Genomic DNA, 27,499 nt, shown 5'->3' on the forward strand with positions numbered 1-27,499 from the left:
TATATATATATATTATGATATATTGATTTACATAGGAATATTGTATCCAATATATGATGGGGCACACAGTTGGTGGGTGGTTGGTTCACTAACCTTACAGCAAGGAGTTCAGCAGTTCGATTCCTCTGGTTTGCTCCCACAGACTGTAAGAATGAACAGGTTAATGGATCACTCTGTATTGACTGTAGGTGTGTATGTGAACGATTGCTGACCGATCCAACCTTCAGTTCCTCACGGTGTTGGCTTGCAGCTAAATCGTCTTTCCTCCTGTATGAGTTGACATAATATGAACACAAGAGGTCAGTACTTCATCCTAGTTCCCGACAACAGTTGCCGATGTTTTCATCTTAAATCTTAATTTCTTGCTTGTTGACGTCTTCTATCACTGTTGCGCACACAGGTGCGTGTAGTGTCGGGTAAATAATTAACATTACGTTCAATGATGGAATTACTTCGAATTAAGTCTTGTTATGTGAGAAATCTGATTTATTTTCATTGTTCCAAAAGGAAATTACATAAACTATAGCTGAACAATGACTCAATTAACAACAATATAACAGGGATTCCTTAGCTCCGTTTTTAAATATATCAAATAATGGGCTTTAAATTTTTTAACTTAATTATTGATTAAGAAATTTCAGAACACCTGTGCATAGACATTTTGTTTTGTAATACTAATTAGTAACTATTTTTGTTATAAAATGTATTTTTTTATTTTACAGAAAAGTAAAAATACTAGGAAAAGGAAGTACTTTTTATCGAGAAAATACGACCTAAACACAGTCTTAAAACTGGCCAGAAATAGTTTCTGTGCAGTACATATTACTACACATCTATTATAGTCACCTGGCTGGAGTCACAGTACAGTAGTCGTATTGTTACTGTGATTTCTGACGTTTCCCGTCCTTTTTAAACATTTAGCGGTGGACAGCACGCTCTAGCGGTTTGTATCTGCAACTGCAAGCACAAAACTCATTAAAAAGGCAATAATATTTTATTCAAGTGAATAACAAGGTACAGTAAATAGAGAGGAGTTGATTAAAGACCTAAAGTTGTCGACTGGCACCTTTCATGCTTTCACCAATACAGTGGTGTGTGCTAATATGTCAGCATGCATCTAGGGGAACAACGGCCCCAAGAAGAAAATAAAAATCTTTAAACGATCAATTACACTTTAGAAACAATTAGAATTAAAGCAGACACTGACTTAGTAGCCCTGTCTCCCTGACATAGACTGCACTGGACAAGTCCAACTATTGTACTTATAAAATATTTATCACAGATTCAGCTTGTTGTGCACTGTGATGACCCTGTACTCTGACCTTCATCACTCAGACAGAAATATTAACAAGGCAAAAAAGCCCTTTTTTCTTTTTGTTTGTTTACATTACGTTTGAGCGTCATCTAAGTGAGGTTTGTAGGATTTTGATTTTATGGAGGTTAAATGAGGTGATGTTTCACAATAAGGAATACATTTGAATTTATGATTATTTATACCATGATGCCTTCAAGGCCTGAGCTTGGCAAATGAAAAGCCGCGTCATGTCAAAGTCAAGGGCGCCACCTGTTGGAGGGGAACTCAGCTGCATGAACGTAGAAATAAAAAGTAATTGTTTAAATCCTCAACCCGTAGACTTTCATCTGTATTCTGAAAAAAAAAAACCCAGATATTTTAAAAATAAATAAATACATATTTTCAGTCTCTGGGAATTACTTTTTTTATCAACTGTTCTTCTTCTGTATTCTTTTTACACCATATTGCACAACAATGTATTGTTTTTATTTGTCAAACAGTAGGATCTGGCCTGAAAAATCCTTTGTTATTTCACTTTTTTAAGAAATCCTGTTTTAAATCAATCATCAATAACTGAACCTTTAAGGTCGTCATAGAGCTGCTATCTACGAATGCTTTGTGTGGAGTGGGTTTGCAGGGCACCGTACCATAATCTCACCTGGGGCATTGAAATAAAAGCTAGAGCTGACTCAGGTAGTCAGAGTTGTAAAATGGGGTCACATGATCAAAAGTGTGAGACGGGGATTTATATTGTGAGGTAAAAAACCTGATAGTACCTGGGATTAGAGATTTGCCTAATCCTGGATTAATACACAATTCTCTGATGTTGCAGCAGGGTGGCAAAATTGGTCAAATTTTGCACTGAATGATTTAGAATGTATAACAGGATTGTACCCTCTGCTAAATCATAATAACACAGAATTTAATCTTTATCATTTTGGTCAATGTTCCACAACAAGGATAAGATCACGACTGGACTGTTCGACTGTTAATACCAAAATTATCTTAAAGGATTAGCTGTTGATCCCCAGCCTGGACAATGTGAGAAGTGACTTAGAAAAACTCCGTCAACTCAAACAGACACTTCACTTCCACACAGTTGGTGAAAATCTTACAAAAGACACATCATGTGCAAAGTCATAAAAAAGGAATGTTCACACAGATCAATGACATGCAAGTAGATGCTTTTAAAAAAAATCTATTGACCCTTTTTCAACTTAAGTGCTGATGGTATTAATGAGTGGAAGCATTAAATGGAACCAACTCTTTCGTTTCAATGTTCTACGTGACGAAGAGACACTAAGATGGGAGAGATTATTTTATCAAAGAGGGAAAAAACTAACATGGAAATATATTATTTCTACTGCTTCATATTCTGAAATGACAAAACATAGAAGTACATATAAAGTACTTTTGGGTTCAATAGAAATATTTGTGGCCAAGTCCTTCGATCGACGATGACAACAGTTCAGGTTCAAACGCCTCAGTTGTGCATAGATAGTCTGCAGCAGAACTATGCTTCCTTCACTAAACTCAGCTCTAGCCTTTAAAAAAAACAAAAAACAAATAGTTTTAAAGGTTTGTTGTTTCTCTAACTAGTATTTACAAAATTGTACGCTTTTTTTTTTTTTCCTGAACATGTGCGTTAAATAACAGTAACATAAAACAGACCACGTGAGAACATTCACAAGTTTAACTTGAGGTTCTGCGTCCCTTATATTCCACACACAAACATCCACTGCAGGGATGTCTTGTCATGGGCAAGGGTGGGGGGGGGCGAGAGGGTAACATCCAGCTTCTACTTTACTTTAATATAGACAGTGACGCCTTCACTGTCCTAGTTAAAACGTGGAATAGACCATACTTTCTACAGGGACAAACTCTCAATGTATTTGTATGTGCTGCTCCGGATGGGATACTTCCCACCTTCAGCCACTATGGGGCAGTGTTTAACATCATTTGACAGCTGAAGACATACACTATCTTAACAGTCAGAATTCAAACCACTCTGACACTGATTTTTTATCATTGCAGTTGTCCCTATACATTGTCTAGACCAGTGGTTCTCAAACTACGGCACACTCTCAGTGGTGCTGCTTTAATGCATTCCATATAGATAGGAAATATATATACATACATACATATCTATGTATTTAAAACACAAATATGTGCTAGTGTGTGTCTGAGAATGATTTTACAAATTTATGAACATATACATACATAAGCACACCAATATAGGTGTGCATACATATATTTTTATATATATTAATAGATCATTTATATATGTACGTATATTTATATATACATACATATAATTGTATAATTTATACATATATACACATATATACAAAGTATTTATATATATATATATATATATGTGTATATATTTGTTGATACTATATATATATGTGTGTATATATTTGTTGATATAACTCCAGCTGCAGTGCTACTTCACTGGACAGTTGGACTATTAAACTGTCTTATCATCTTTTATTCTTTGAAGTAATAAATTCCTGATTTGAACAGCAGGGGTCTGTGCTGCTGTATTTTATGCTGATCGTTCTGGAGGCACAGAGAGAGACATTTATTATCTGAGATGGTACGCAGTGTAAAAAAAGTTCTGAAAACCACTGGTCTAGACCAGTCTGACACCTGAACAAAAGAAAAAACTGTCTGCTCCTCACCAAAACACATACATCTTACTGACATTTTCCACCTACAGTATTACAGAGCAATACATTCAGTCCTCAAGAGTGTTGCTGCTGCACTACGTCACACTTTATATACAACATAAATCAAATACATTAACTACTACCTTTGACCACAGGTGACCATCTAGGCCAGAGGTTTTCGACCCTCGGTGGCCCATGACCCCAATCTTGACATCACAAATTCATACACAATTTATATTCACAATGGTCAAAGAATATAGTAAGTTGTGTGTGGCGTTTTAACTTAATATTTTTTTCAGTTTTTTTTAAACCAATTACTAGACATTTCATTTGACCCCTCTTGAATTCCATGCCACCCCAGGGTTTAAAAGCACTGATCTATTACAAGGTCATTTCATTGTTCACACATAACACCTGTTTGTAAAGCTTCTCAATGTAAAAGAACCGTTGGTCAAACGGTTGCATTAAAAATTGTGCCCATCTATTATAAATAGCTTATATAGAGTTGCATTGGTAAAAGTAAACATGCATTCACTGAAGTAAACATTTTATCACTGCCCTTTTTTTTTTTTATTCAGGAAAAACCCTCCTGTTGATTCACTTCGAATGTGTCTGTACACCTGTCCACTAGGAGACCTCCACCACTCTGCAAAAACCCTTCCTCCCACCTGACGTTTCCCTGAAATATCATCAAGTTAATGTACAGTTAAAGACTAAACTACACTAAAACACAAAACTGTACAGTTGAAGCCTGAGACCAAAGCATGCTAAGACTATCCACGCATGCAGGAGGAGAGGAGATAAGTTAAGGTGAGTAGGCGCTGGAGACAGACTTTAAAGTGTAGTAGAATCCTACTGTGGACAGTTCTGTCTTCAGAGGAAGTCCAACACACAGAAGAAAGGGGGAAAAAACCTTTACAGTTGTTGCCAAAGTGCATTCCATCCTAAACTCTCACGTTTTCTCTGCATCTGCTTCATCTCCTAAGAGTGAAAGTGAGAGAAAAGGAGGTGCGACCAACCACCCGTGGAAATCTGTGAGTAAAGGGGCTTCATGCTGTGGTGTGTTTTTTTTTTTTTTTTTTCTGACTTATCCTCAGCCGAGCATCAGGAAAGAACCTCGTCCTCTCCCACATACGGCAGCTCCATGCTCCTCATGCCGTCTCCACTCTCCTGTTTCCTAAGTAACACAGCGACAAGAAGCAGCGGTGATAGTCAGAGAGGACTGCTGTCACTTCTATAGGGGCTGAAACCAAGCACTTCAGTGTTACATAAAGTCAGAGCAGACGGCATTGTGGGTGCTTTGCAAGCTGTTTGTCAGACCTTATTTAAGGGAATAACAAACACAAGGAGAGGAGGGAAAAATAATTATTGACATAAAAATACTTTACCTTTAGACTGGAGTAAAGTATGATTTGAATATAATAGGCAGTACATGGAATCAATGCAAGCAGCAAAATTAGGCTAGTATATTAGCAATCTAACTGATACAGTATAATCTGATGCAGTGATTCTTAACCATAGGGACGCAGACCAAACTTGGGCCGCCGGCGCCACCAAGAGGACCACAAATAACTTTCAGTTTTGCACTTGTGGACCGCAGGACTGCATTTAAACACGTAGGGTCAACCATCCAGGGAAATGGACAGTGGTCAAAAGAGGTGAAGTAATGGATGGAGTCAAGTTGGAATAGATGGAGACCAGTGTCAGTGACATGAAACAGAAGAGGGTTGTTGAAAGGGAAGGTTTCAACAGACAGTAGTGAGACATGCTATAATGTATGGTCTCTGTCCAATAGACAAAACTGGAGCTGGAGGTGGAGGAAATGAAGATGCTGAGATCTTCACTGGGAGTGACCAGGATGGACAGGATCAGAGGGACAGTTAAGGTGGAGCAGTTTGGAGATGAAGTTAGAGAGGAGAAGTGGAGATGGTTTGGACATGAGCTGAGGAGACATGGTGGAGATGATGGAGATGAAAGGATAGTGGAGATGGAGTTGACAGGAAAGAGGAGAAGAAGAAGACCTCAGAGGAGATTTTTGTGCAGGTTGTAAAAAATCACATGGAGAAACATGGAGTAAAAGCAGAGGAGGCCAGGGAGAGGGTGAGATGGAGGCAGATGATCTGCTGTAGCTCCCCCCTGGGGGCAAAGACAAAAAGAAGGAGGAAGAAGCAAATAGATATTAATTTCAAGTTTAAGTTTGAAAGGATCCCAAGGTCAGAACTTCACATTTTCAAATTTAACAAACCGTTTACCTGTTCTTTTGGTTTACTGGCGTTTACTTGGAATAATTGTTCACCTTAAATTGACCATAGGTGTGAATCTGAGTGTGAATGAGTGCCTCTATATGTGGCCCTCTGTTTGGGGCCACTGCTGTGCAAAATTAATCACTGTGTCTGCAACTAGTTACCTGTTTAGTACATGTGTACAGTTAGGTGTTCAACTAAGGTGTACTTTTTTTCACAAGATGGCGCCGCCCAAGTGGTCGCCTGTTGCAGCTGCTGCAAACAATGTTATTTATCTGCAACCATTCTCTAAAGCTTTTGTAATTTGGTATATTTTACTTTTATTTTAATGCACAAGTATTGTTTTTGCATTTTTTGTATTTGTATTATTACTCTTTGCAGTTAATCTCCTGTTTTATTGTAGTGTTTTTACCTCTGAAATTCCTCTGAGTGGGATCAATAAAGATCAATCCAATCTAATCTAATCTAATCTAATCCATTCAACTCTTCACTAACCACATCCATATACAATTGAAGCAGACTCTTGTGTGTTTTCAGAGTCTCTTTTGGAGTTTTGTGCAGCCTTGGACTTGGCCATTGAAGCCCAAGTGAAAAACACATCTGCCTCCATCATGCAGAGTTCATCTGAGTACATGGCGACTGCAGCAGGCACACTTATTCCAGTATTTTACCTTCTTTGGTTACAGTGTATGAAGCAGTGTCGCACCCTGCCTGCTCTGCCTTTCCTGCAGGGCAGGAGAAGGAGGAGAAAAATATTATCCTTCTTTACTTGTCAAATATTTGCAGCTCTTTTCGACAGCACAATGCTAAAATGACTTGTTTCTGTTATTTTAGCTTGCAACTATAGTAGAGAGTATTGCTTAATTAAAACAATCCTTCCTTACACAAGGGTTGGCCCTGAGGAGCCCACACTGCTGCGGTCCTCCTTACGCCCCCAGTCAAAGGGGTTCCCGAACGATCGCTTCCTCAGCATGGTCCTCACCAGGATCTGAAAAAAATAAAGAAGGTCAACAACCAAATGTGAACTTCAACTTTCCAAGTCACGTTTGACTGAAAGTTAGCGATAATGACTGTTATTAAAAACGTAGACATGAAGCTTGTACAGGCTGGGAATGAGAGCATTTCTCTGTCTATTACATTCACTCACAGCTGCACTGAGGCAATAAATAGCAACAGAACAGCAGAGCTGACATTTCCACAGCGAACACAGGCTGTGAGCAGCTTCACAGAAAAACTCTGTCTTTGGCGATGTTAATGGGACTTTGAAATAACAAATAACAGCACAACAAAGCAGACATTTCATTAGCTTTGACAAATACAAATCTTAAGATATCTCTAAGATATATTGAGTTTCAATAACACGTAAAAAAACTAATAAAATAGTTGTATCAATAATTAATAAGCCTAATAGTTTTAAATTTAAAGAGTAAAGTGTTTGTTGCTCTTGAATATCAGGGCAGGTGTTAATCAATAACGTTAACTTGTGGAACAAAACAAGGTTCCCACCACTGTTGCCAGACTGGGGATGTGTTTGACTGAGTTCTCCACCTCCTCCTCCGTCACCTCGATGAGCATGCAGCAGTTGTCGTCCTCTAGGGGCAGAGGCTCTGCTCCGTGCCTGGTCACCCAGGGGTGAACCTGGAAACAACAGCAGGCAAAGCCAGGAGATGAAGAAGAGGAACAACAAGAACAGGAACAGGAACATGCCGTTCTTGTATGACTTTTGTTACAAAACCAATCTAAAAGAAGCACAGTTAACCTCGGGGTTAGCCTTCAGACTTTTAGCTAGTTTAGTTTGTTTATCCTGACTCACCCACCTAACTTAAGGCAGTTTCTGTGCTCACTTCTGTTTATCTATAGGACAGCAACTTTTATATAAGCTATTTCTGGGCTAGCCTTTGGCTATATTTTCAGCTATTTTGCTGAATGGTATTTCTGGTCACTTTAAGTTACAATACATACATACAAACACACAGATCCATACATATACATACATAAATACATGCATACATGTACACATACAGGGGTCGGACAATGAAACTGAAACGCCTGGTGACCAAAGGTTGGGCTATATCAGCCTGGCCATCTGTATTGACCCTGTGGAGCTCCCGACGGACAGTTTTGGTGGGAACAGGAGAGTTGAGGTGCACATTTAATGCTGCAGTGAGTTGGGCAGCTGTGGTTAGCACTCGGACATCCCTTTCAGACAGCTTCCTCCTGTGTCCACAGGTACTCCTGTTGGATGTGCTCCGTCCTTCTTGGTGGTATGCTGACATTACCCTGGATACCATGGCTTTTGATACATCACAAAGACTTGCTGTCATGGTCACAGATGCAGCAGCAATTTGTCCACTTTTAAACTCTGATATGTCACCCATAATGTTGTGTGCATTGCAATATTTTAAGCAAAACTTTGCTATTACTCTGCTAACTGAACCTTCACACTCCGCTCTTACTGGTGCAATGTGCAATCAATGAAGTTTGGCCACCAGGCTGGTCAAATTTAGCCATGAAACCTCCAACACTAAATTGGCCAGTGTTTCAGTTTCATTGTCCAACCCCTCTATATGCATACACATACATTCATATAGAGCACAGATTATAATCAGAATATACAAATAATGACTAAAATGACTACAAAAAAATGTCACAACAAAATCCCAGTATTTCAACATACCACTAATGTACATTAACGCATCCTTTTTCCTCACCCTGTAATGTTTTAATACCTTTTTAATTAATTTTAACATAAAGACATCTGATGTGACTCACTCAAAGGTAAAGCAGAGGAAGTAATGAAAAGGTGATGAATATTTAGACAACCATGTTTACCTTAATCTGTGTGACAGATATCCTTGTCTCTGGATTCTTGTCCAACATTTTAAGCAGCAGATCTTTGAGATCATCTGATATATCAGCACTGTAACAGAAGAGGAGAACCTGAATATATTTACATCTGATTTAATATGTTGGTTTTCCTTTTTAAAAGAATGAAAGAGCGACGGAGCAGAACTGACTGTTCAGGTAAAACCACAGGCTGTGTTTTAATTTTCTGGTGTAGATTGAGGATGCGCTCGTCCATAAATGGACACTGTGAACAAAAGACATGTGTTTGTGTCTTCAGCACACAACAACATTTCCAATGAGGAGATACCCTTCACACATAAAGAGACGTACCACTCCAAAGACAAAGCAGTACAGCGTCACTCCCATGGCCCAAATGTCCAACGCCTGGGGGACAAAAAAAAAACAAACACTGTCACATACAGGATTTGGACACAAAACAACCCCCAGAGGGCAGCAGTGTAGCTCGGTACCTTTCCAGAGAAGTTCTTCCTGGTTTCAGAGAGAGCTTCAGGTGCAAGGAAGGCAGGCGTTCCCACCGTGCTGGTCAGGAGAGCATCGGTTCCTTCAAACTGGTTACTCACGCCAAAGTCAGCTATTTTAATGTGTCCGTCTTCACCCACCAACAGGTTGGAGGGTTTGACGTCTCTGTGGATGATCCTCTGGTAATGCACTGACAAAAGGGACAACATAGAGCAAAATTACTCCAATTATTTAAAACAAATCTGCCTGTGGAAAAAGGACGAGTTGTTCCTGAACAACATGTCTGATCTAAGAGGAAAGATCTTAAAATAACGCGTTCACCTCCAGAGGATTTTAATATTTAATTGGGAACAAATGGGAGGTTGTTGACCCAATTAAACAGGAGGGGGAATAAACATTACAGCAGTTATGGATATAAACAACAAGGATTACACCCACCTAGTCACTGCCTCAGTGTCAGAGGAATTGGTTTGAAGTGTATTTTTATCCAAACTGAATGTGCCATGACTTCCCAGCAGCAAAGCTTCCTTCAGCCGTGAATAAAACTAAATTAAAAAACAAACTGTCGTCTGTAGAGCTTTGTGTGATCATCGCCTCCCTCAATTCTAATCTTGTGAGCGACACTTGACGTGAAAAACTCTTCTGCTGTGCTTCTGAAACTAACTAAGGGTCACATAGGTGGGGCAAAGTAAGGCTTGTGGTTTGCTTGAGAGCAAAGAGCAGCAAAACAGACGGTGGGAGTGATTGGTTGAGATGGCTTCAGTCTGAGATGATCCTTGAGCCTTCATAGGTGCATTCGTTTTGTATTGTTTTAGATGAGACAATAACACCCTATTACACTGGGATCATACTTCTTCACTGAAGTATCCTCAAATAAATTCCAAGTACTTTCAAAAATCAGTTTCAATCTTTCTCAACGCCTTAATCCATCAGCTTTAACAAACTTTGGATTTTAAATCCAAATGTTCTATTATTTCTGCCAGCCGTTTAGCTTCCTATAGGCTAACATTAAAGAAGGGAATCATACAAATATGGTGCAAAATATTATACAAATATTAAAACAAATTTCATTTCAAAAGTAAATGTATAATTAGACTGACTCTGAAGCAGGAAGAGGTTAGGGTGGGCCTTTCATGTGAGTGAGTGAGAGAGAGAGAGAGAGAGGGTGAAAGAGAGACAAAGAGAGAGAGAGAGACAGTGAAAGAGAGGGAGAGAGGGTGAAAGAGAGACAAAGAGAGAGACAGAGAAAGAGAGAGAGGGTGATTGACAGATTGCAGCTAAACAACACAGCCAGGTGACCAACCAACAGCCTGCGCCCCTCAGATAAACAGCACAGATCCTGCCTTTACTTCTACTGTACTCCCCTGCAGTACGAGGCTGAGAGGCCAGAGAATGAAAGTAGGCTTAGACTCACGGTATTCAATTCCCCTGAGCAGGTCCTGGAAGTAAAAGCGTGCCTGGTCCTCACTGAAAGCTTTGTCAGTTGGCACCTCCATCACAGCCCTGAACCCATGAATACAGAGACAATGAAGTGTTCACCATTAGCCATCATAAATGACTGGATTTAGTCCAATCCAGCTCCACAATCAACAGTAATTCAGGAGGATTAGCTCACCCTTGTTTCACCAGCTCAAACACTGCAACAGAAACAACACGAGAAGTCAATGATGAAAGCTTTTTAATTAACGCTACATGAGCGGTAAACACAACATGTAATTTAATTACTTAATTTTACATGTCACTGTAATCATGTCGTGTGTATGGATGTGTTCTGGTCTAATTATACTTGTGGGGACATTTTTAAGGATAATCATTTTGCTGTTCTGGGCATTTTCCAGTTGAGAGACAGGATATTTTAAGGGTTAAGATTAAGTTTGGATTAGGATTTGAATTTGAGAGATTAGAGTATTATTAGCCCAGATTAATGGTATGGATTAAGATTGACAAGGCACCAGAGAATGCATTAGGTCTATGTGTGTGTGTGTGTGTGTGTGTGTGTGTGTGTGTGTGTGTGTGTGTGCATAGTTTCAAGCCTGGCTAACAAATGAGCACATACCCATGTACAGATGGTCTTCACTGGGGTCATCCAGAACCTGGAACCAAATCAAGGAGAACGGAAATTACTGCTATGGTCACAGATGTACATAAAAAATACTTTTATTTATGTTTAATTATTATTGTACAAAACAAAGGGAACATTATACACACATGTTGATCACATTTAAAGAATACAAATATACTATCTAATATTATCCTTGAGGAGTATTACTTGTTTTTTACACAAACTCTTTACTGTGACTGTACGTACTTCTACCAACTTCACCACATTAGGATGGTCCAGCTTTTTCAGGATGGCAATCTCCTGATACACTCGCTCCAGGGGTCCTTTAGGCGGAGCAGGACCCTCAGGAGCAGCTTTGGCTCCTCGTGGTGGAGGTCTCCCTGATGATGGAGGAGAGGAGGATCAGCCAGAGAAGAAAAAGAAAAGGAATGGCCGTGTGTGTTTTGGCCCATTTCAGATTTGTTCCTGTGCCACTGTGGAAATATCAAACACTGTGCTCTCTGCTGTGTGGACCATCTGGTCCTGGCTGCAGACTTACGCGGAAATCCCGCCTGCCTCATCAGCCTCTTCTTGGACAAAACCTTCATCGCCTACAGGAGAGAGGGTGAGATGGTTTAGATGGAGCAACGGAAAGAAAGTTGACGGGGGAAGTTGAATTGGCGTGGATCTGTGACTGTGGGTGTGGAAGCCAGACTTCCCATGTGAGAAGAAATGAAATAAATGCATATAACTCTTGTATGTTGGGCTTGTTTATGTTTTATCCCAAACAAAGAGCAAATAAAGTGTCAAAAACATAAAATTATATTAGCCGATATATACTGTAATAATAAAGAGCCAAATAACTTTTAATGACAAATACAATTGGTCGTCCCACTCTTCCATCTGCGGTCTGTGAAGTTATCAATACAACTATCTATCAAATTGGAAGAAGAACTAGTGTCACATTTAATGAAGTGAAATGAACTGTAAAAACCTGAGATTCCACTGGCTGCATCAGCCTGAATAAGACGAGGCAGGAGTTTAACGGCACGCTGTTTAGTGTCTCTAAAAACTAATACAGTTCATTTCAGTCATTTGATTTCCATTTTACTTTTGGAAAATTAAGATGCTGTTAATTATTTTTACATGAGCAGTTTGAATAAATGCAAAATATAATCATCAAATAATGAGGGCGATGATAATCTTTTCCAACATCCTTTACTAAATGCTTAGCACAGTATTTTTGTAGTGTACTAGTACCTTATTTATTAATAATAAACTAAGATAGTTAAACTAACTAACTAAGTTAAACTACATTAGTAAAGTTAGTAATCGTGTCACCAACTGCAGGATCAGGATGTGATCCTCACCACTGCCAGGGAACACTATGTTATTATGGGAATATTACAGTCATTGAAAGTGACATTTCCCACTTTGGTAGGAATATTAACATAACCTTCTCTGCGTGCTCTGTCAGAGTCAGACATTTTAATAAGAACTGCAGGAACAGCAAACAGTGCCTGCAACACTAGTCATTGCAGCAGAGCAGAGACATTTTCTGGGAACACACTCACATGAAATCAACGTGACGAGAGGACACGGACACAGACATTTCCCCCCACCGTCTGTGTCTGTGTGTGTATTGTTCTTGTATAGAGGTACTTAGGGGGGCAGTGTTCTGGAAATGCTGTTGTTGGACTTGTGGGGACATTTTTACAGCTCTGCACTGAGTGGGAGGATATTAGAGTTTGGGATCATGTGGGCTGATCAAGGTTGGTATACCTATACTTCTGGGCACAGTGTTTTGACAATACTTTTGTTGTGGGGACACTTGGTCATTGCGGGGATATTTTGCAGGTCCATACTGAGTCCAAGGGTATTTTGAGTTGGAATTATGTTTAGGCTGAGTTATGAAAAGATTACAATTAGTCATATATTTGCTTAAGTCAAGGTTAGCGTAAATGGACTAGGAATAGGGATACATCTATGTGGGGTGGCCCAAATGTATAAAAACCAGTGTGAGTGTGTTTAATACTGGTATAAATATATCTGTGGGGACAGACTTTTGCTACAGGACACCTGGTCATTGTGCTGATATCTTGCAGGTCCACAGTGAGTTTGTGGGTATTTTTGATTTGGGAAAGGATTAAGATTAGTCATATATCTGTCCATAGTCAATGTTAGGCTGAAGGGCTGGGGAGATATGTCCATGTAAAGTTGTCAATAAAAACACACTCCGTGTGTGTGAAGTTGCAGTGAAGTGTTACACATCTGCACTAGTGTTTGTGAACAGAACTCACATAGTATGTGTTGTCGTCCTCATTGTAAGCCAGCTTGACAACTCCGTATGAGCCCTGGTATAGGAGGAGAAGAGAAATGGGGGGAAAAGGTGATAATTGAGCACCTGTCATTTGATTTTGTACATAAAATGATAGCATATAACACTTTGTGCTAAGCTAAGGCGTGTGGTAAATGTAAACACATGCACAGAGAGTGAGTAACACACAAACATACAGTTGACGGACATGCGTGGGCTCAGAGTGAACGCTGTAAGAGTAGCAGCTGTTTCAAAGAGAACAGAGAAATTCAAATTACTCCCCCCCCCCCCCTCTCTCCCTCTTCCATATTTGATTTTGCCTAATTAAGGAATCTGGTTTGTTTTAACATGCTGCTGTGCCTTCAGACAAAGGAAATTTCAGGAAGATGACCAGGCCCAGTCCACGAACCGTGTGCAGAAATTCATGCAAAGCAACAAAGTGCAATCACATCCAGCAGGAGAGTGGACTTTTGTTTGGTTCTGGGGATGACGTGAGAACAGGAACCTCATTTAAGGCTACAGAGAAAACTAGCAGAAACAAAAGATGTGAAGAATCTGTCTTATTAATGTCACAATCTAAACCTACAACCACACACTCCTACTAGCTTGTTCGCTTTCACTCTCTCACACACACACACTTGTATCCACTCAGCTTTGCACAACCCTCAGAGAGTGCTATTTATAACAACCTCTCATCCATCTTCCAACTCTCCCATGGCCACGCTAGTTTACACAGAGTTTGGGAAACGAGGACAGCCGAGAAAGAGAAAGATAGGGTGAGAGAGAGAGAGAGGAAATCAGAAGCTGTTACTGCCTTGGTGATGTGCACTGCCTGACAGACATGCAGTGGGCGGAAAGAGTCATTAAAAAAAAAGAAGAGAAATCAGTGACTGATCTCTCATGGTACCTTTCCAATCTCGTCTTTCAGCTTATACTGGTTGAGCTGCACACAGTCCTTGAAGAAAAATGAGAGCGAGAGACAGAGAGAGAAAGGGAGCGAGAGAGACCTTTTTCAGAATAATTGGAACACTTTCATGTCAAAATGCTGGCGACTGTTGTACTCTTTCTTCGCTGACTGTCTTGTAACACAAAGACATAGCGGTTTTTCTCCTTGAAGCACACCTAGATTCACTTTCCCGTCTTTTGTGAAGTTTCCTTCCTTAAGAATCAATTTTATCTTAAGTATTTTGGGATAAAATCTTGACGTTTCTCTCCCTCTTCTATTAAAGTCAAATATGTCAATGCTGCAGTCTAGTCCAGTGGGAAGCCGACACTTTGCGGGTCACAAATTGAAATGCACTGTGGTAGTTGTAGTTCATGGTTAAAATACACCCTCCAGCAACATAGTTATCATTAGTCAATTAGTCCACCGGGCCAAATGAAATGACTTGGAGGGACGTGCGACTTAAGGTTACACAAAGACATTTATCCCTGATTGATCAGCACTTTAATACAACATTATTATTAGCTGTTGACATCTGTCACTCTGGATGTTGACTCTACTGCTTCATGTACAGTGTCAGCACAGATGAAGACAATGCTTGTCTGCCTGCCTGTCTATCTGCCTGTCTTTCTGTCTGTCTGCTTGTCTGTCTATCTGCCTGTCTGTCTGGCTCCTAACCTCCTATTTTCACCTCAGTATTTTCAGCCCCGGCAGCTGAATAAGTGTCTCTCCCAGTTTACAGAGTCCTTACTAAATGATCACACACCAGGCTGCTCCAGCTTCCAGGTTTTCAGGTCACCGTGGAAGAATATTCTTTGTTATACTGGACTGAGGCAATATTGCTCTTTAATTAAATATACAATATGGTAACGTTGGTGATCCTAGCTAACCTGCCTATACAGAGACCACTGGCTTACTTCAGCCTGTTGGTTATTTTTGGATAGAATATTGAGTACTGATTTTTTTGTTTCTTGTTGTTCAACAAAGATCCAGCCACTGTTCTTGTTCCTGTTCTTAATAAAATCCTTCTGCAGTCACATGTTTGTTCCATTCAATTCAGAGCAGTTTTCAACCTTGACAAATTTCATTTAGTCACAGTTCTGAGGTGATCACAAAGAAATTCTTCACAGGTGATGAGCTACAGACAAAGACAGACACATCCATCTACATTTACAGCCTGATCTCACCTTGCCTAATTTAATGAAACCTAATAAAAATCTAACCTTATCTGATTTAACCCTAACTCTAATCTCATTTAATCTAACACCACCATGTCAGGTACTTGATCTGGACAGGAAGCTCAGGATGGCAGTTAATAACGTAACTCCTGTCTCTGGTGAAAACGTTTATCTTGAATGTGTTAGGAACAAACTGAGCCGATTTTAGTGAAAACGTTTATCTTGAATGTGTTAGGAACAAACTGAGCCGATTCTACAGCGTTAGATGTGTTTAAAATGGATAGATTGGATCTTCTTTTGATGCCTAGTGAATTCCAGTGGATCAAAATGTAGAGCTTCAGACGACAGAAAGAAATGTAATTCTTGCAACTACTACATTAGAGCATCAGCCCAAGTCTGAACTTTTCTGCTTGCTTCTCTATGTTAGTGAACATGCAACGTCTTATGAGTAGAATGAAAAATGACACTAAAATGCTAGATTATGCCATATGTTAAGACTGGGATTTTAATATGTCACTTCAAATAATTAATTTCAGGTGACATAATGCACTAAAAATAAAACATCTATTCCACTTTTCTCAGTTACCTAATTTCTGGCAGTAACACTGATGTACTGTCCACACTCCAACACAGTAGGCGGAGGAGCCTGGATAAGAACATGGTTCTGTTCAAATTGTGCAACAGAGATTTCTCATCACCAGTATCTACAGGATCTACAGTGCAGGTCTACGGGTCGGTGGATATTTGAGATCTAACCTACAGTTGAACTCTGGAATCTTACCTTCACATCCACAATCCTGAGTTTTTACCAGCGTGCTGCAGAACTTCAGGCAAAAAGTTTAATGCAGTCATTAGGATGATAAATATTTAGGAGTGAATCTACCACAGGCTGCTCCTGGCACTAGTTAGTCTGTGTGCTCATGTGTAATGTTTCAGGTAAATCCCAAGAGAATGTGTGCAAGTGTGTGAGTCACCTGAAATAATTCAGGTGCAGCCAATAATTACACAATTACTTTGATCATTACACTGGATTAAACCTCATATTAGAACCTATTAAAGAACTTTAATCACTTTAAGAGAGTAAATATTAGTAATTGCTAATATGCACAAGGAGAATTTTAAAAAATAATATCACAAGATTAATGGCCTCAATTTATAAGAATAAAGTCAAAACCTTTAGAGAAAATAATTCAAAAACTTTTACAAGACTGAAGAATACAAAACCTTTAGAGAAAATAATTCAAAAAATTCAAACTTTTACAAGACTGAATTTTGTGATTTTGTGAGTAAGAAGTCGTATATTTATGAGAATAGTCGTAATATCAGTCCAAATTCGCCATCCCACACATTCTTCTGTGGCTGAGGGAAACTATTTATAATCAAATGTCTAAGAAATGCTGTTTACCTTGGCAAATAACAGTTTGTAAAATTATGAAATCATTAACATAAATTAACGTTTTTTTTCTCATAAATTTTTACACCTTTTTTCCCCCCATAGCATTTCCACTTTATTCTCGTTATGTTTTGACTTTATTCTCATAAATATACAAGTCGTAATTTTATTTACCCTTTATTGTAAATGTGGCCCAAATACTCTGTCATAAATAATGTGCATGGGATCATAATAAGACATAAGAAATGACATAATGTAATGTAGTAGTTTGTAATTCTTATTGATACCTGGAGGTCTGTGATTGAAACTCTGTGAGACTCCACAGTGGGGCGTCGGGGCAGACGAGGAGAGGAGTGAGGCGAGGTAATGGGTGAGTACGGTAACGATGGGTAAATATAGCGGCCATTAAGTCCTGGAGAGTTCCAGGGAGACGTCGCACTTGGTGAGCGTTCCTGCAGAGACAGCTTCCTGTCTGACAGATTCAATCTTCCCCTCTGTTCCTGGCTCTCGGGCTGCAGAGCTTCGGGCCGGCCCACCGTGTGGGACAGCAGGTCACAGGATGGAGTTGAGAAGGATCCTACCGCAGCAGACGCTGGATCTGGAATCTCAGAGCTGTCCATTTCTTCTACCTGAGGAGTACAGACAGTGTTGTTGTAATTGTGCAAACCTCCCATCAGCTCACACTGCTTCTGCAGATACCAAACCAAATGCACTGAGAAGAAGAAAAAGTCACAGCCCTAAAATGTGCATGTTTTATTGCAACAGTGCAGTGCAATAACATTGTAGCTCATATGACAGGTCAGAAACTCATAATAAATAATTAATTTCAAAACTATATTAGTCAAATTTTGGGGCGCTGCTTGTCCCGTTTCCAGCTTGTCCTTAACTCTGAGGTCAAAAGGTCACAACTTCTCAACCATTCATCATGTTCTGATTAGAATTATAATCACAGAATTCAAATTGCAAATTACCCGACAAAGTAGGCCTTAATGTGACAGCACAAACATTGTCTGTTTTTATCTTGAATATTTTTAATTTAGAGAACTGCTTCAGAAAAACAAAAAGAATCTGCACATTTCAAACATCCCTTATTTATCCCACAATGGGGGGAATTTACAGTGTGAGTCTTTACAACCGACACAGGCTGCCAGGGGAGGCACCGTGAAGTACATGGTTGTCGTGAAGTCATAGGCTGCCATTTGGATATACGGTTCCTGGGAATTAAACTCAGGACTCTCTGCTAGCAAGGCAGGTGTGCTAACCGCCACACCATGGAACCACAATAACAACATTGTAACATTACTGAAGACAATCGACATTCCTACTTACCTCTTCTTCTCCAGCCTCCCCAGGTGCTCTGCTGGATTCATAGTCAGTAATCACAATGAGGGACTCCATCGGGTCTGGAGAAGGGGTTTGGGCGTGGGTGGTTAAAGGTGGAGCAGGGCAGCTGCACAGCAGGTCAGGTAGGGGCTGTGAGGACTGTGCTGATGGAGCATGACTGCCACAAGAGGCCGCGGGCTCAGCAGAAGGCCAGGGAGCTGCGTGGCACGGGAACATGGTGCTTTCTCAGGAAGATCGATGACCGATGCTCCATTAGAAAAGGAACTCAGGAGGAGAAGGGTTCCTAGGACATGGAATCAGACTTTTTTTAAATTAAAGTTATTAACTGCATGGGCAGCATAACACACAATGTCTATTCAACAGATGGATGGAAGGTAAAAAGAAGAGAGATACATATTAAACTGATTAAAAAAATGTATGGATAAACAGTATTGATTGTTGTACAAATTTAAATATAAGGGACACTGAACAGGGTAAAACACATATAGACTGAATGTTATTATCATGTTCTCCATCCACTTATTGTTGCTCTAATTCACAGTCAAAATAGTCAAACGTTTTTTTCCACTCCAGCACCTGGTGCATAAAATAACATCTTAACGCCCGACATGCGTTAAGTTAGACTGCAATGACCAACTGACAGAGCCCATTGTTGAGACTAGATGCACGTTCAGGACTGTAGACTGATGAGGACAATATCAATGTATTGAAAAAAATGCCAAAACGTATTCAGTATGGTATCTCATGGTCATGGTTTCTAAAACTGGAATACAAGACGACTCTTTGTTTCAAGGAAATCTTTTTTTAGCTCTATAAAAACTGGATTAAAATGAACAAGGTGGTCTCTGAAATCTGTCAGTGTCAAGTGTCAGGGATGTATAAGTGGAACAAGACAGGTACCCTTAGCACAAGGCTCCTTCCATACTGCAGTTCTATTGTACATCACTATATATATCATAGTAGGTGTCTCTTCCCACACACGGTCCTTACTCTGAACTTGGTTTAAGCTCTTACTGTCTTGTGTTTTTATTAGCACCTCCCTTTGTATTCCTGCGTCGGTGAGATTTACTCAGCTCCCACAGACTGTCACCAACACAATCCTGTCAAAAGCATGAAAAGAAAATCAAGGAAATGTCTCCAGGGGTCCGTCTTTCTCTCCTCCTCTCCATCCTTCCTCCTCCAGATAATAGGCAGATAATAAGCTGAGTGATCATGAGGATGGAAGTGGTCCACTTGAAATTATGCAAAAACAGCTTCGTAAGAGTCACTCCATTTAATAATTAAACGTGTTGCATAACTAACATCAAAAGCACAGGAAATCACAGACTCTTAAGTCAGTCCACTCAAGGCTGAACTTTTCCTTATTAACTGCACTTGTGTGCATTAATTAAAAGGAATGACGTGAACAAACAACCTGCCTCTCCAGAGGTCTCACCAGCTTTAACGAAGACTGTTGGGGCACAGTCACGACAGTCGAACATGAATGTACCAACTTTTAAAGGTAAGGACTGACATAGGTTAACTTTGTTAATATTTTATGACTGTTAAAATCTCCTCCTCTGTAAAAATACAGAGTAACTTATCTCTGAATATTATTAGGAAAACAAAGGGATGGCTGAGCCTTTTCAGTTGCTGCTCCTTTTGTGGACAATGTACATTTAAAATCCTTGAATAACAAAGGGGTCCACCCCGTTATCATTAACTGCTGAGTCTGATTATTTGGGGTTTTTTGTTAAGTACGAATGTCCAATAATATCAGCCGACTCTTATTATCTGCCCAATATTAGCATATTATGTAATATCTGTACGAATTCTTATCGGTTTCTCCTCCAATAATGAAAACCCAGTAACTCAATGCCTGGGTTTCGCCTAATCATGTGTGCCCTAAAAACAGTTTTAGGGATATATATATATATATATATATATATATAGGGCTGTATATTGAAGTGAAAGTAACTAGATGGCAGCATTGCAGCTAATTTAATTAATCTCATACTCATACAGTGGTTTGTACAGATAAATAAATACATATTACCAGGCCTGCATCGGTATCAGATGATACCGGAATTTGAACCTTGTGTGTTTGGACAATATCGGATATTGGTAAAATGTTAATATCAGACATCCCTACTTTTAAGCTTTCTGACCATCTTGTTAATGAAGAATAAACACCGATAAAAGAAAAAAAATCAGCATTTTGGGATGATCAGCTTTTCTTTGTAATTCTATTTTTCTGTCAGTTCACTTCTGCCCTTTCAAAATACTTATACACTCTGATTTTTAACGATATATAAAAACCTGTTAGTTATGTCAACTATCTATCAAGTCAGAATGACATACACAAGTTGAACACAATAACGATAAACACCGTTGCTACGAATAATCACAACTTAGCAATGAAAAAAATCTACGATTTCGGTCAATGTTTTCGTGACCCCTGGTAAACACATTAGCTCTGCGTAGAACAGGCAGTGTCTGCTGAAACAACAGATGCCATACCACGCCTCTTACGATAATGACCTGATCTTCAATGCCAGGGCAGCAGGGAGGGCAGGAGGACTTATCAGAGCTCGCCACAGTACGAGCCATATAGGAACATTAATAATGACACATGCAGCGTCCTGCAGACATGCAAGTACTACACATGGCCATCTGGAGCTGGGGAAGATCCCCAGTTTCATTAACAGATCAACAGGGTAACTCTGTCAGTGATTTGCAGAGCTGGACAGCAGATAAGCTGCTGGAAAAGTAAGGATGAGTGTCCTTCACACAAGTAAACTGCCAGGTTACAGGCTATCAGTTTATCTAGATTGATTAGTTGTCTGAAGGAAAACAAATGGACAAAACACTGTATATTATACACATATACTGTATATATGTATATAAACCTATTAGATATACATATACGTATATGCACATATATATATTTAAAAATACTGTATAGACATGATGTACATGTTTACATTAGAATATAGCAGTATAGGCCTTCCCTGTTAGCTTCCACCACACAGGAGAGATGTTTATAAATGTTTATAAAGATGTTTATGTTTAAATGTTGTATTAATTGTGCATTGTATGTTTCGGATTTATTTAATTGAAAATGCAAACGTGAAAATGATATATTGATATTGTTGACAATATTTTCCCTGAGTACCACTGGTGGTACGCATACCACAGTTTGAGAACCACTGCTATAATATATATACTGTACATATTTACATATAAAGATATGTATTTATATACATACTTACAAATACATCTATATGTGTATATAGATATACACATATACATCTATATATATATATATAAACATATATAGGAACACCTGTATGTATAGTATGTATATATAGATATACAATTTCTTCTATTCCTTTCGGCTATGTCCCTTTTTTCTGGGGTTGCCATAGATATATATATAGAACATTAATGTATAATCAATCATTAACATTTCTAAACAACCGAGATACTTTACTAAGGATTATCCATCACATAAAGGAATTAAAAATCACCACATGCCAAAATTTAACAATTGGTTGCTTCACTTCCCCGACAATAAAAACTGTGGTTGAAAACAAAAGAGGATGTGACCTTGAGGTAAACGTGACAAGACCCTTTTTTGTTGATGAAATCAGTGATGAAACTGTGCCAATTTTCCTGGATTTCTTAACTACGAAACCAGTTTAAAAAATAAGAAAATTGAATTTGACATTTGAATAAATAATGAATAAATTAAATAATGGTTTTCAATTAAGAATTTGAACATCGTTTCACTTTATGACTGACTAAAACAAGGCGTTTTACGCATTACTTAAACATTACTTTTTATGGTTGACTAAATATTTAACAACATTCAATAAAACCAGCACATTCCTACAACCGAGTATTTCCCAAATTTCTGCTAGATAAATAAATGCACCAACAACAGTTCTATAGGGTTTCCCCCATGTCAACTTAAAGCCAAGAGGCTTAGCTACAACGTTAGCAGCTGCTCCATCTATCAACATACAGATGTTGTCAAGTGATGCTAGTGGAGGCTGACACACTACAGCCGATAAAACTAAAACAACCCTCGGTCACATTCTACATACAACACAAGTAGATAAAACAGCATACCTGTATGTTTATTTGACCAGCAGGTTTCCGTTATGAGGTCCTTTCCCTTTTTTCGGCTGCGGATGGAAGGCGTCCGTGTTGCTACAGCTAAAGGCTAAAGACAGTGTGAAGAGCGGAGACAGTAACAGACTGATTAGAGACTGAGACAGAACAATCCAACAGCAGCACAGGTCCCGTGGCTTACACTGGAGGAAGTGTTGACCAAACACACCATGTGTGGACATTAAAGGCACAACACCCACAACTCAAGTGTAAGCCCGCTTTTCTTCTATTTTCAGATCTCACGACCTTAAAATCAAACAAAAACCCCCGTTTTGTCTCAGGCATTGTAAGCTGTCTGGCACCCCCTTGTGGAACATTAAAGAGTTGCAAGTGTTTTATTCCTCAAAACAAATTACTGACACTAAATACGATTAATACAGAAACAATCAAACATGACCCATTTGACCAGCTCACCTTAAACGGTCAATTCCCCAATTAAACTTTAAAACATGGGCAATCTTTAATCTTATATTAAAACTTTAAATGTTAAAAAGAACAACACTGAAGAAACATGGAAGGGAAGTGAACTCCTTGTCATTGTGACACAGCACACCACTGCAACAACCAAATGTGACCTCTGCTTTAACCCATCACCAAAGTGAACAGTGGGCAGCTTTAAGGGGGAGCAGTGTGTGGGGACGGTGCCATGATCAGAGCACCTCAGTGGTAACTTGGCAGCTGGTGGACTCTGCACAAGTTCAGTGGCCTTCCTGACCCAAGTCCACTTCCTTAACCGTTAAGCCACCACTGCCCCACAAGAGCATTGTCCTTAGTACACATTTTAGACCAAGGCAAAACGTGTGCTAAGAACAACGTGGAGACCTGAGGCACACAGTGAAAATATAGAACTGAATAGATTAAAACCTTACCTTCTTCAAAGAACAAACCTGATGAGTTGGGATTGTAGTGAAATTACCTTTGTGTATCTGGAGTACAGTGAGAGTGAGAAGATAGAGAGAGATGATTTTAGCATTGTACAACAACAATGAATTTGCAGGGGAAAATGGCCCGTAATTCCCTTCTTAAAGCACACTTTGAAACTGGCAAAAAACTATTTAGTGCAAAACATTACCACAAAATATTTGTAAACACCAATGTGGTGTAATAGAGCAGATATTTACAAAGAAAAGAATGAAGCAGAAGACTGTATGGAATGGAAATATGTTTATTTTCATAAAAAATGAAATCAAAGCAGTAAATTGCAAAGCACTAAACTGAAGACATCCCAGTTATCGAATCCAAAAGGTCAAAAATAAAAAGTCAAGACTATACAAAGCAACACTTATAACACAGATGTGGCAGTTATCGCCTCTTCTGGAAGATGTTTCCTCTTCCCATTCCACCACGGCCTCTGCCTCTGGCTGCCACTGTGGAAGTGACAAAATATTCATTAAAATGTTTACTTACAAACATAATGTGATATAAATTTAGTAGGAGAAATATTTGAGATGACTTTGTAGCCTTTTTGTTAACAACAAAATAAACACTTCCTCAAACAAACTTCTGTCTAGAAATAATAAAAGGTAACAATTAAATTGGAAACTTTTATGGGCACAGCATTTGAATCAAGCTAATTGCTTCGTTTTAATGTCAGTATTTCATACATACTATTTCATTATGGTATGTGCTGTGTAACTGCTGAGTGTTCCTTCTCATAAATCATCTTTCAAAACTCTCCAGAAATAAAGAAAACTAAACACAGGTTAAAACCTGCCACTTACCTTGTGCCTTGAGAATGGCAGCTTTGCCCCTTCCTGCACCAGATCCCTGGTTCTTGTTTTTCATACTCTTTAACATAGGGGCGTTCTTTAACATGTCAGGTAAGATGAGGAAGCGAATCTTGCTGCCACGAATATAAACTTGCTCCAGTTGTGCCACCCGGCCATCACGGTATGTGACTGTGATATTGGACATCTGCGGTGATGGAAGAAATGCTCATTAGTCAAACATGTCTCAAACCTGAATATTTATTTTTGGAAATGTTTTTCAATGATAGACTAACCTGGCAGTTCATGTTGTCCTCAGCTTCAATCAGCTTACCCCTGTACACCTCTCCAGTGTTGGTTTCACATGTCACGATATGACCCTCTGCTTCATGCAGAACTTTGATTGGTACACCGATGGACATTTTTACTTGTATTCCTGAAACATGTTATGACGTGTTACAGTGTGCTGCTAAAAACAAGCATGAAAGAACGGTTGACTGAATACATAATTGAAATTTAAAGAACATTTTTAAAAGGAGGAATTGTATCATTGAAAGTGTTCATTCCGACACACTGTGACAAAACAAATGTCAACAGTAACATACATAGTTTATAGGAGTGTCTTTGACATTAACCAAACACAATCACTGATTTTGTAATTCCTACACAAACAGTCAGACAATATCACGTCAGCACCTTGAAAGTTTGACTTCGCAAAACATTTGTTAGGAAAATTTGCACATCGAAAAAAGATGAATCGTTAAAAACGTATACCTCTAACGGACACGCAGTGAGTAATTTTGTTTTAACACTTAAAGCCACAACCTAGAACTGATCAACATTACTCTTTATTATATACATTGAGGGGGACGTTTTTGGAACCTTTGTACTCAAACGTTGTTGTCGAATCGCATAATCGCAGATTGAGATTGCTGAAAATTATTAAATGAATTCATTCATTTGTAATACTTGGCATAATAGTATATTTTAAATTTAATGGGACTAAAACGAATTAAACCAAAGTACAAAACTAAGCCATTGGCTAGCTATATTAGCCATGCTAGCTTGGTTCGATAATTTACGGAAAGGCGGTTACTTAAAGAAAATGATGAATTCAAAATGTTTGATTTAGCTAAAACATAAATAAATAGTTTAAAAATCCAACTTTATTATTTCGATTCCCATTATGTTTTACTTCACTGAGGTATGAACGCCGGGTTCAGGACATAGACGGAGCCATGTTGGCTAGTTGGATGAATGAAGTGCAGCGTATAGCAAAGATAAACATTTCCGTTCAATAAAGTAATGAATAAAGGTATATGGTATTAGTGAACCTCAAAATTATTTACCTGGAACTTGTGCAGAAGACTGTGTTCTGAGCCGCTTTATTCTTTACTCTGCAACGTGCGCACGTCGCTTCAGCGTCCTTTTTTCGAGCCTTTTCCGCCTTCCCACAATGCCGCGACGATAAAGCAAGTGTTTCCGGTACACGAACTGAATTGTGGGTCTTGAAGTTTGAAGTGTTCGAAATAGAATCGTTGATGTTTTAGGCCAGGGGTGTCAAACTCATTTTCACCGGGGGCCACATCAGCAATACAGTTCCCCTTGAAGGGCAAGTAACTGGAAGAATGAATGTACTTTTACTATTATTTATTTTTTACTTCATTCTTCTTTATTTAAAGATAATCTGGCAAAAGATAATCTAATTTAAAAAAAAATAGGTCATTCAGATTCCAATACTAACAGAATAGAATCTAAAAAAATTTTATTTTGAAAACTTAATGATCCTTCGATGCTCAGCACCTTGCTACTGGTCTGTAGTAACAGGTGGTACTGGCGGACCAGTCCCTGAACAAAAAAAGGTTAGGGACCACTGGTATAGATGTAACTACTCCATAACAGACTAATACATGTTTCTGCAATTGATTAATATTTGATTGATTATAAACTTTTTATTACTTAGGTTAAGAAACTCTGCATTGACTTTACGAAATGCTTTTTAAGCTCCCGCGGGCCACACAAAATGGCTTGGCGTGCCGCATTTGGCCCCGGGCCTTAAGTTTGACACTTATGTTTTAGGCTTGTTCACCCGGAAGCATGTGTTTTTTATTTTACTATAGCCTCATTTGGTGCTGTATTCTCAAGGACGTCCTCTCAGCCTATGTCATAGCACATTAAAAAAATATATGGCCCTAAAATTCCAAAGACTGGTCACTGACTTAAAAACACCTCAGTGAGCATACATCCCCATGTTCCCTCACTTGACACCCCTCCCCTCCCCCCAAGGAGGGCATTCAAAAGATACCTTAAATGTTTTTGACCATATTTGAAGTTCATTTCATTGCTCCCATTGCCAACATTTTGCCAGTCTTTGAACCTTACAGGCAGGCCAAGTGGACTGTATCCCTCCTTTGTTTTTGTCAGACAGTTCCAGAACAGGAAAATGGTCAAAAACACAACATCTCTGGTAGAGGTGATAAATCAACATTCATTGTTTTTAAATGAAAACTGTATATAAGCTTGAAAAATACTCAGGTATTATTGTATGGACTTCCTGCAATTGCTTGAAAGTGCACCGGTTTTGCCTAATGCAGGGTTCTCAACGGTGGAAGAGCTTTTAAATGACGAGAGCGAAGGCATAATGGCATAATAAAAGACATCATGAAATGAACCTCCATTTGATTTCCATTGCATTAGGCCCATTGACTGGCGTCAGCAGGTAGGCTGCTCTGTAAACACCTCCTGCACATTAGTCTGCAGGCTGTGTGTTTTGTATGTGTGTCACATCACATGAACACGGACTGATATTTGGATAAGATTTGTTTTGATCAGTTAGGGGCCTACGGACACCAGCGTCTTGTTGTTGAAACAGTGACTAAGGAGTTG

The 27,499-nt window shown here is 39.1% G+C and overlaps 2 protein-coding genes and 1 long non-coding RNA gene across 4 annotated transcripts in view; all 3 read right to left on the reverse strand.

Moving 5' to 3' along the window:
* LOC103389394 (uncharacterized) overlaps nucleotides 1-3,523 on the reverse strand; it is a 10,243-nt gene extending 6,720 nt beyond the window's left edge. The window contains exons 1-3 of the long non-coding RNA XR_522596.3: nucleotides 847-3,523; nucleotides 222-267; nucleotides 94-143 (exon numbers count right to left, since the gene is read on the reverse strand). This is a non-coding gene — a long non-coding RNA (uncharacterized LOC103389394). The remainder of the gene's footprint in view (nucleotides 1-93; nucleotides 144-221; nucleotides 268-846) is intronic.
* A 1,003-nt stretch (nucleotides 3,524-4,526) lies between these two features.
* camkk2 (calcium/calmodulin-dependent protein kinase kinase 2) lies at nucleotides 4,527-23,206 on the reverse strand. Of its 2 annotated transcripts, XM_008324784.3 has the most exons (18): nucleotides 22,866-23,206; nucleotides 18,738-19,035; nucleotides 17,696-18,037; nucleotides 14,802-14,849; nucleotides 13,878-13,931; nucleotides 12,137-12,188; nucleotides 11,845-11,978; nucleotides 11,593-11,629; nucleotides 11,152-11,173; nucleotides 10,951-11,039; nucleotides 9,527-9,726; nucleotides 9,387-9,440; nucleotides 9,227-9,300; nucleotides 9,042-9,129; nucleotides 7,716-7,847; nucleotides 7,094-7,197; nucleotides 6,881-6,934; nucleotides 4,527-5,143 (listed from the first exon to the last, which is right to left on the reverse strand). In XM_008324784.3, exons 2-18 carry the CDS (start codon nucleotides 18,966-18,968, stop codon nucleotides 5,071-5,073), a joined length of 1,788 nt encoding a protein of 595 aa, XP_008323006.1. In that variant the 5' UTR covers nucleotides 18,969-19,035; nucleotides 22,866-23,206; the 3' UTR covers nucleotides 4,527-5,070. The 2 variants fall into 2 exon arrangements, with proteins under 2 accessions (XP_008323006.1, XP_008323008.1); XM_008324786.3 differs by lacking the exon at nucleotides 6,881-6,934.
* Nucleotides 23,207-24,056: 850 nt separating this feature from the next.
* LOC103389391 (small nuclear ribonucleoprotein Sm D3) lies at nucleotides 24,057-26,119 on the reverse strand. Its single transcript, XM_008324783.3, has 4 exons — nucleotides 25,963-26,119; nucleotides 24,910-25,049; nucleotides 24,629-24,821; nucleotides 24,057-24,274 (listed from the first exon to the last, which is right to left on the reverse strand). The coding sequence occupies exons 2-4, from the start codon at nucleotides 25,033-25,035 to the stop codon at nucleotides 24,210-24,212; spliced, it is 384 nt and encodes a 127-aa protein (XP_008323005.1). The 5' UTR covers nucleotides 25,036-25,049; nucleotides 25,963-26,119; the 3' UTR covers nucleotides 24,057-24,209.
* Nucleotides 26,120-27,499: the final 1,380 nt, after the last annotated feature.

The sequence above is a fragment of the Cynoglossus semilaevis genome, chromosome 14 (assembly GCF_000523025.1).
Source record: "Cynoglossus semilaevis isolate Cse_v1.0 chromosome 14, Cse_v1.0, whole genome shotgun sequence".
NCBI classification, from domain to species: domain Eukaryota; kingdom Metazoa; phylum Chordata; class Actinopteri; order Pleuronectiformes; family Cynoglossidae; genus Cynoglossus; species Cynoglossus semilaevis.

What these genes read in the sequence shown, in the direction of transcription:
- camkk2 (XM_008324784.3), bottom strand. Translation starts at nt 18,968, where the DNA reads ATGTTCCCGTGCCACGCAGCTCCCTGGCCTTCTGCTGAGCCCGCGGCC. An exon ending in ATGTGGTGAAGTTGGTAGAA is followed by an intron (nt 11,630 to 11,844) that starts GTACGTACAGTC and finishes ATTTGGTTCCAG; the next exon opens with GTTCTGGATGACCCCAGTGA. An exon ending in TGAAGACCATCTGTACATGG is followed by an intron (nt 11,174 to 11,592) that starts GTATGTGCTCAT and finishes TTTCTGTTGCAG; the next exon opens with TGTTTGAGCTGGTGAAACAA.
- LOC103389391 (XM_008324783.3), bottom strand. Translation starts at nt 25,035, where the DNA reads ATGTCCATCGGTGTACCAATCAAAGTTCTGCATGAAGCAGAGGGTCAT. An exon ending in AGGACAACATGAACTGCCAG is followed by an intron (nt 24,822 to 24,909) that starts GTTAGTCTATCA and finishes CCATCACCGCAG; the next exon opens with ATGTCCAATATCACAGTCAC. An exon ending in TGCCATTCTCAAGGCACAAG is followed by an intron (nt 24,275 to 24,628) that starts GTAAGTGGCAGG and finishes TCACTTCCACAG; the next exon opens with TGGCAGCCAGAGGCAGAGGC.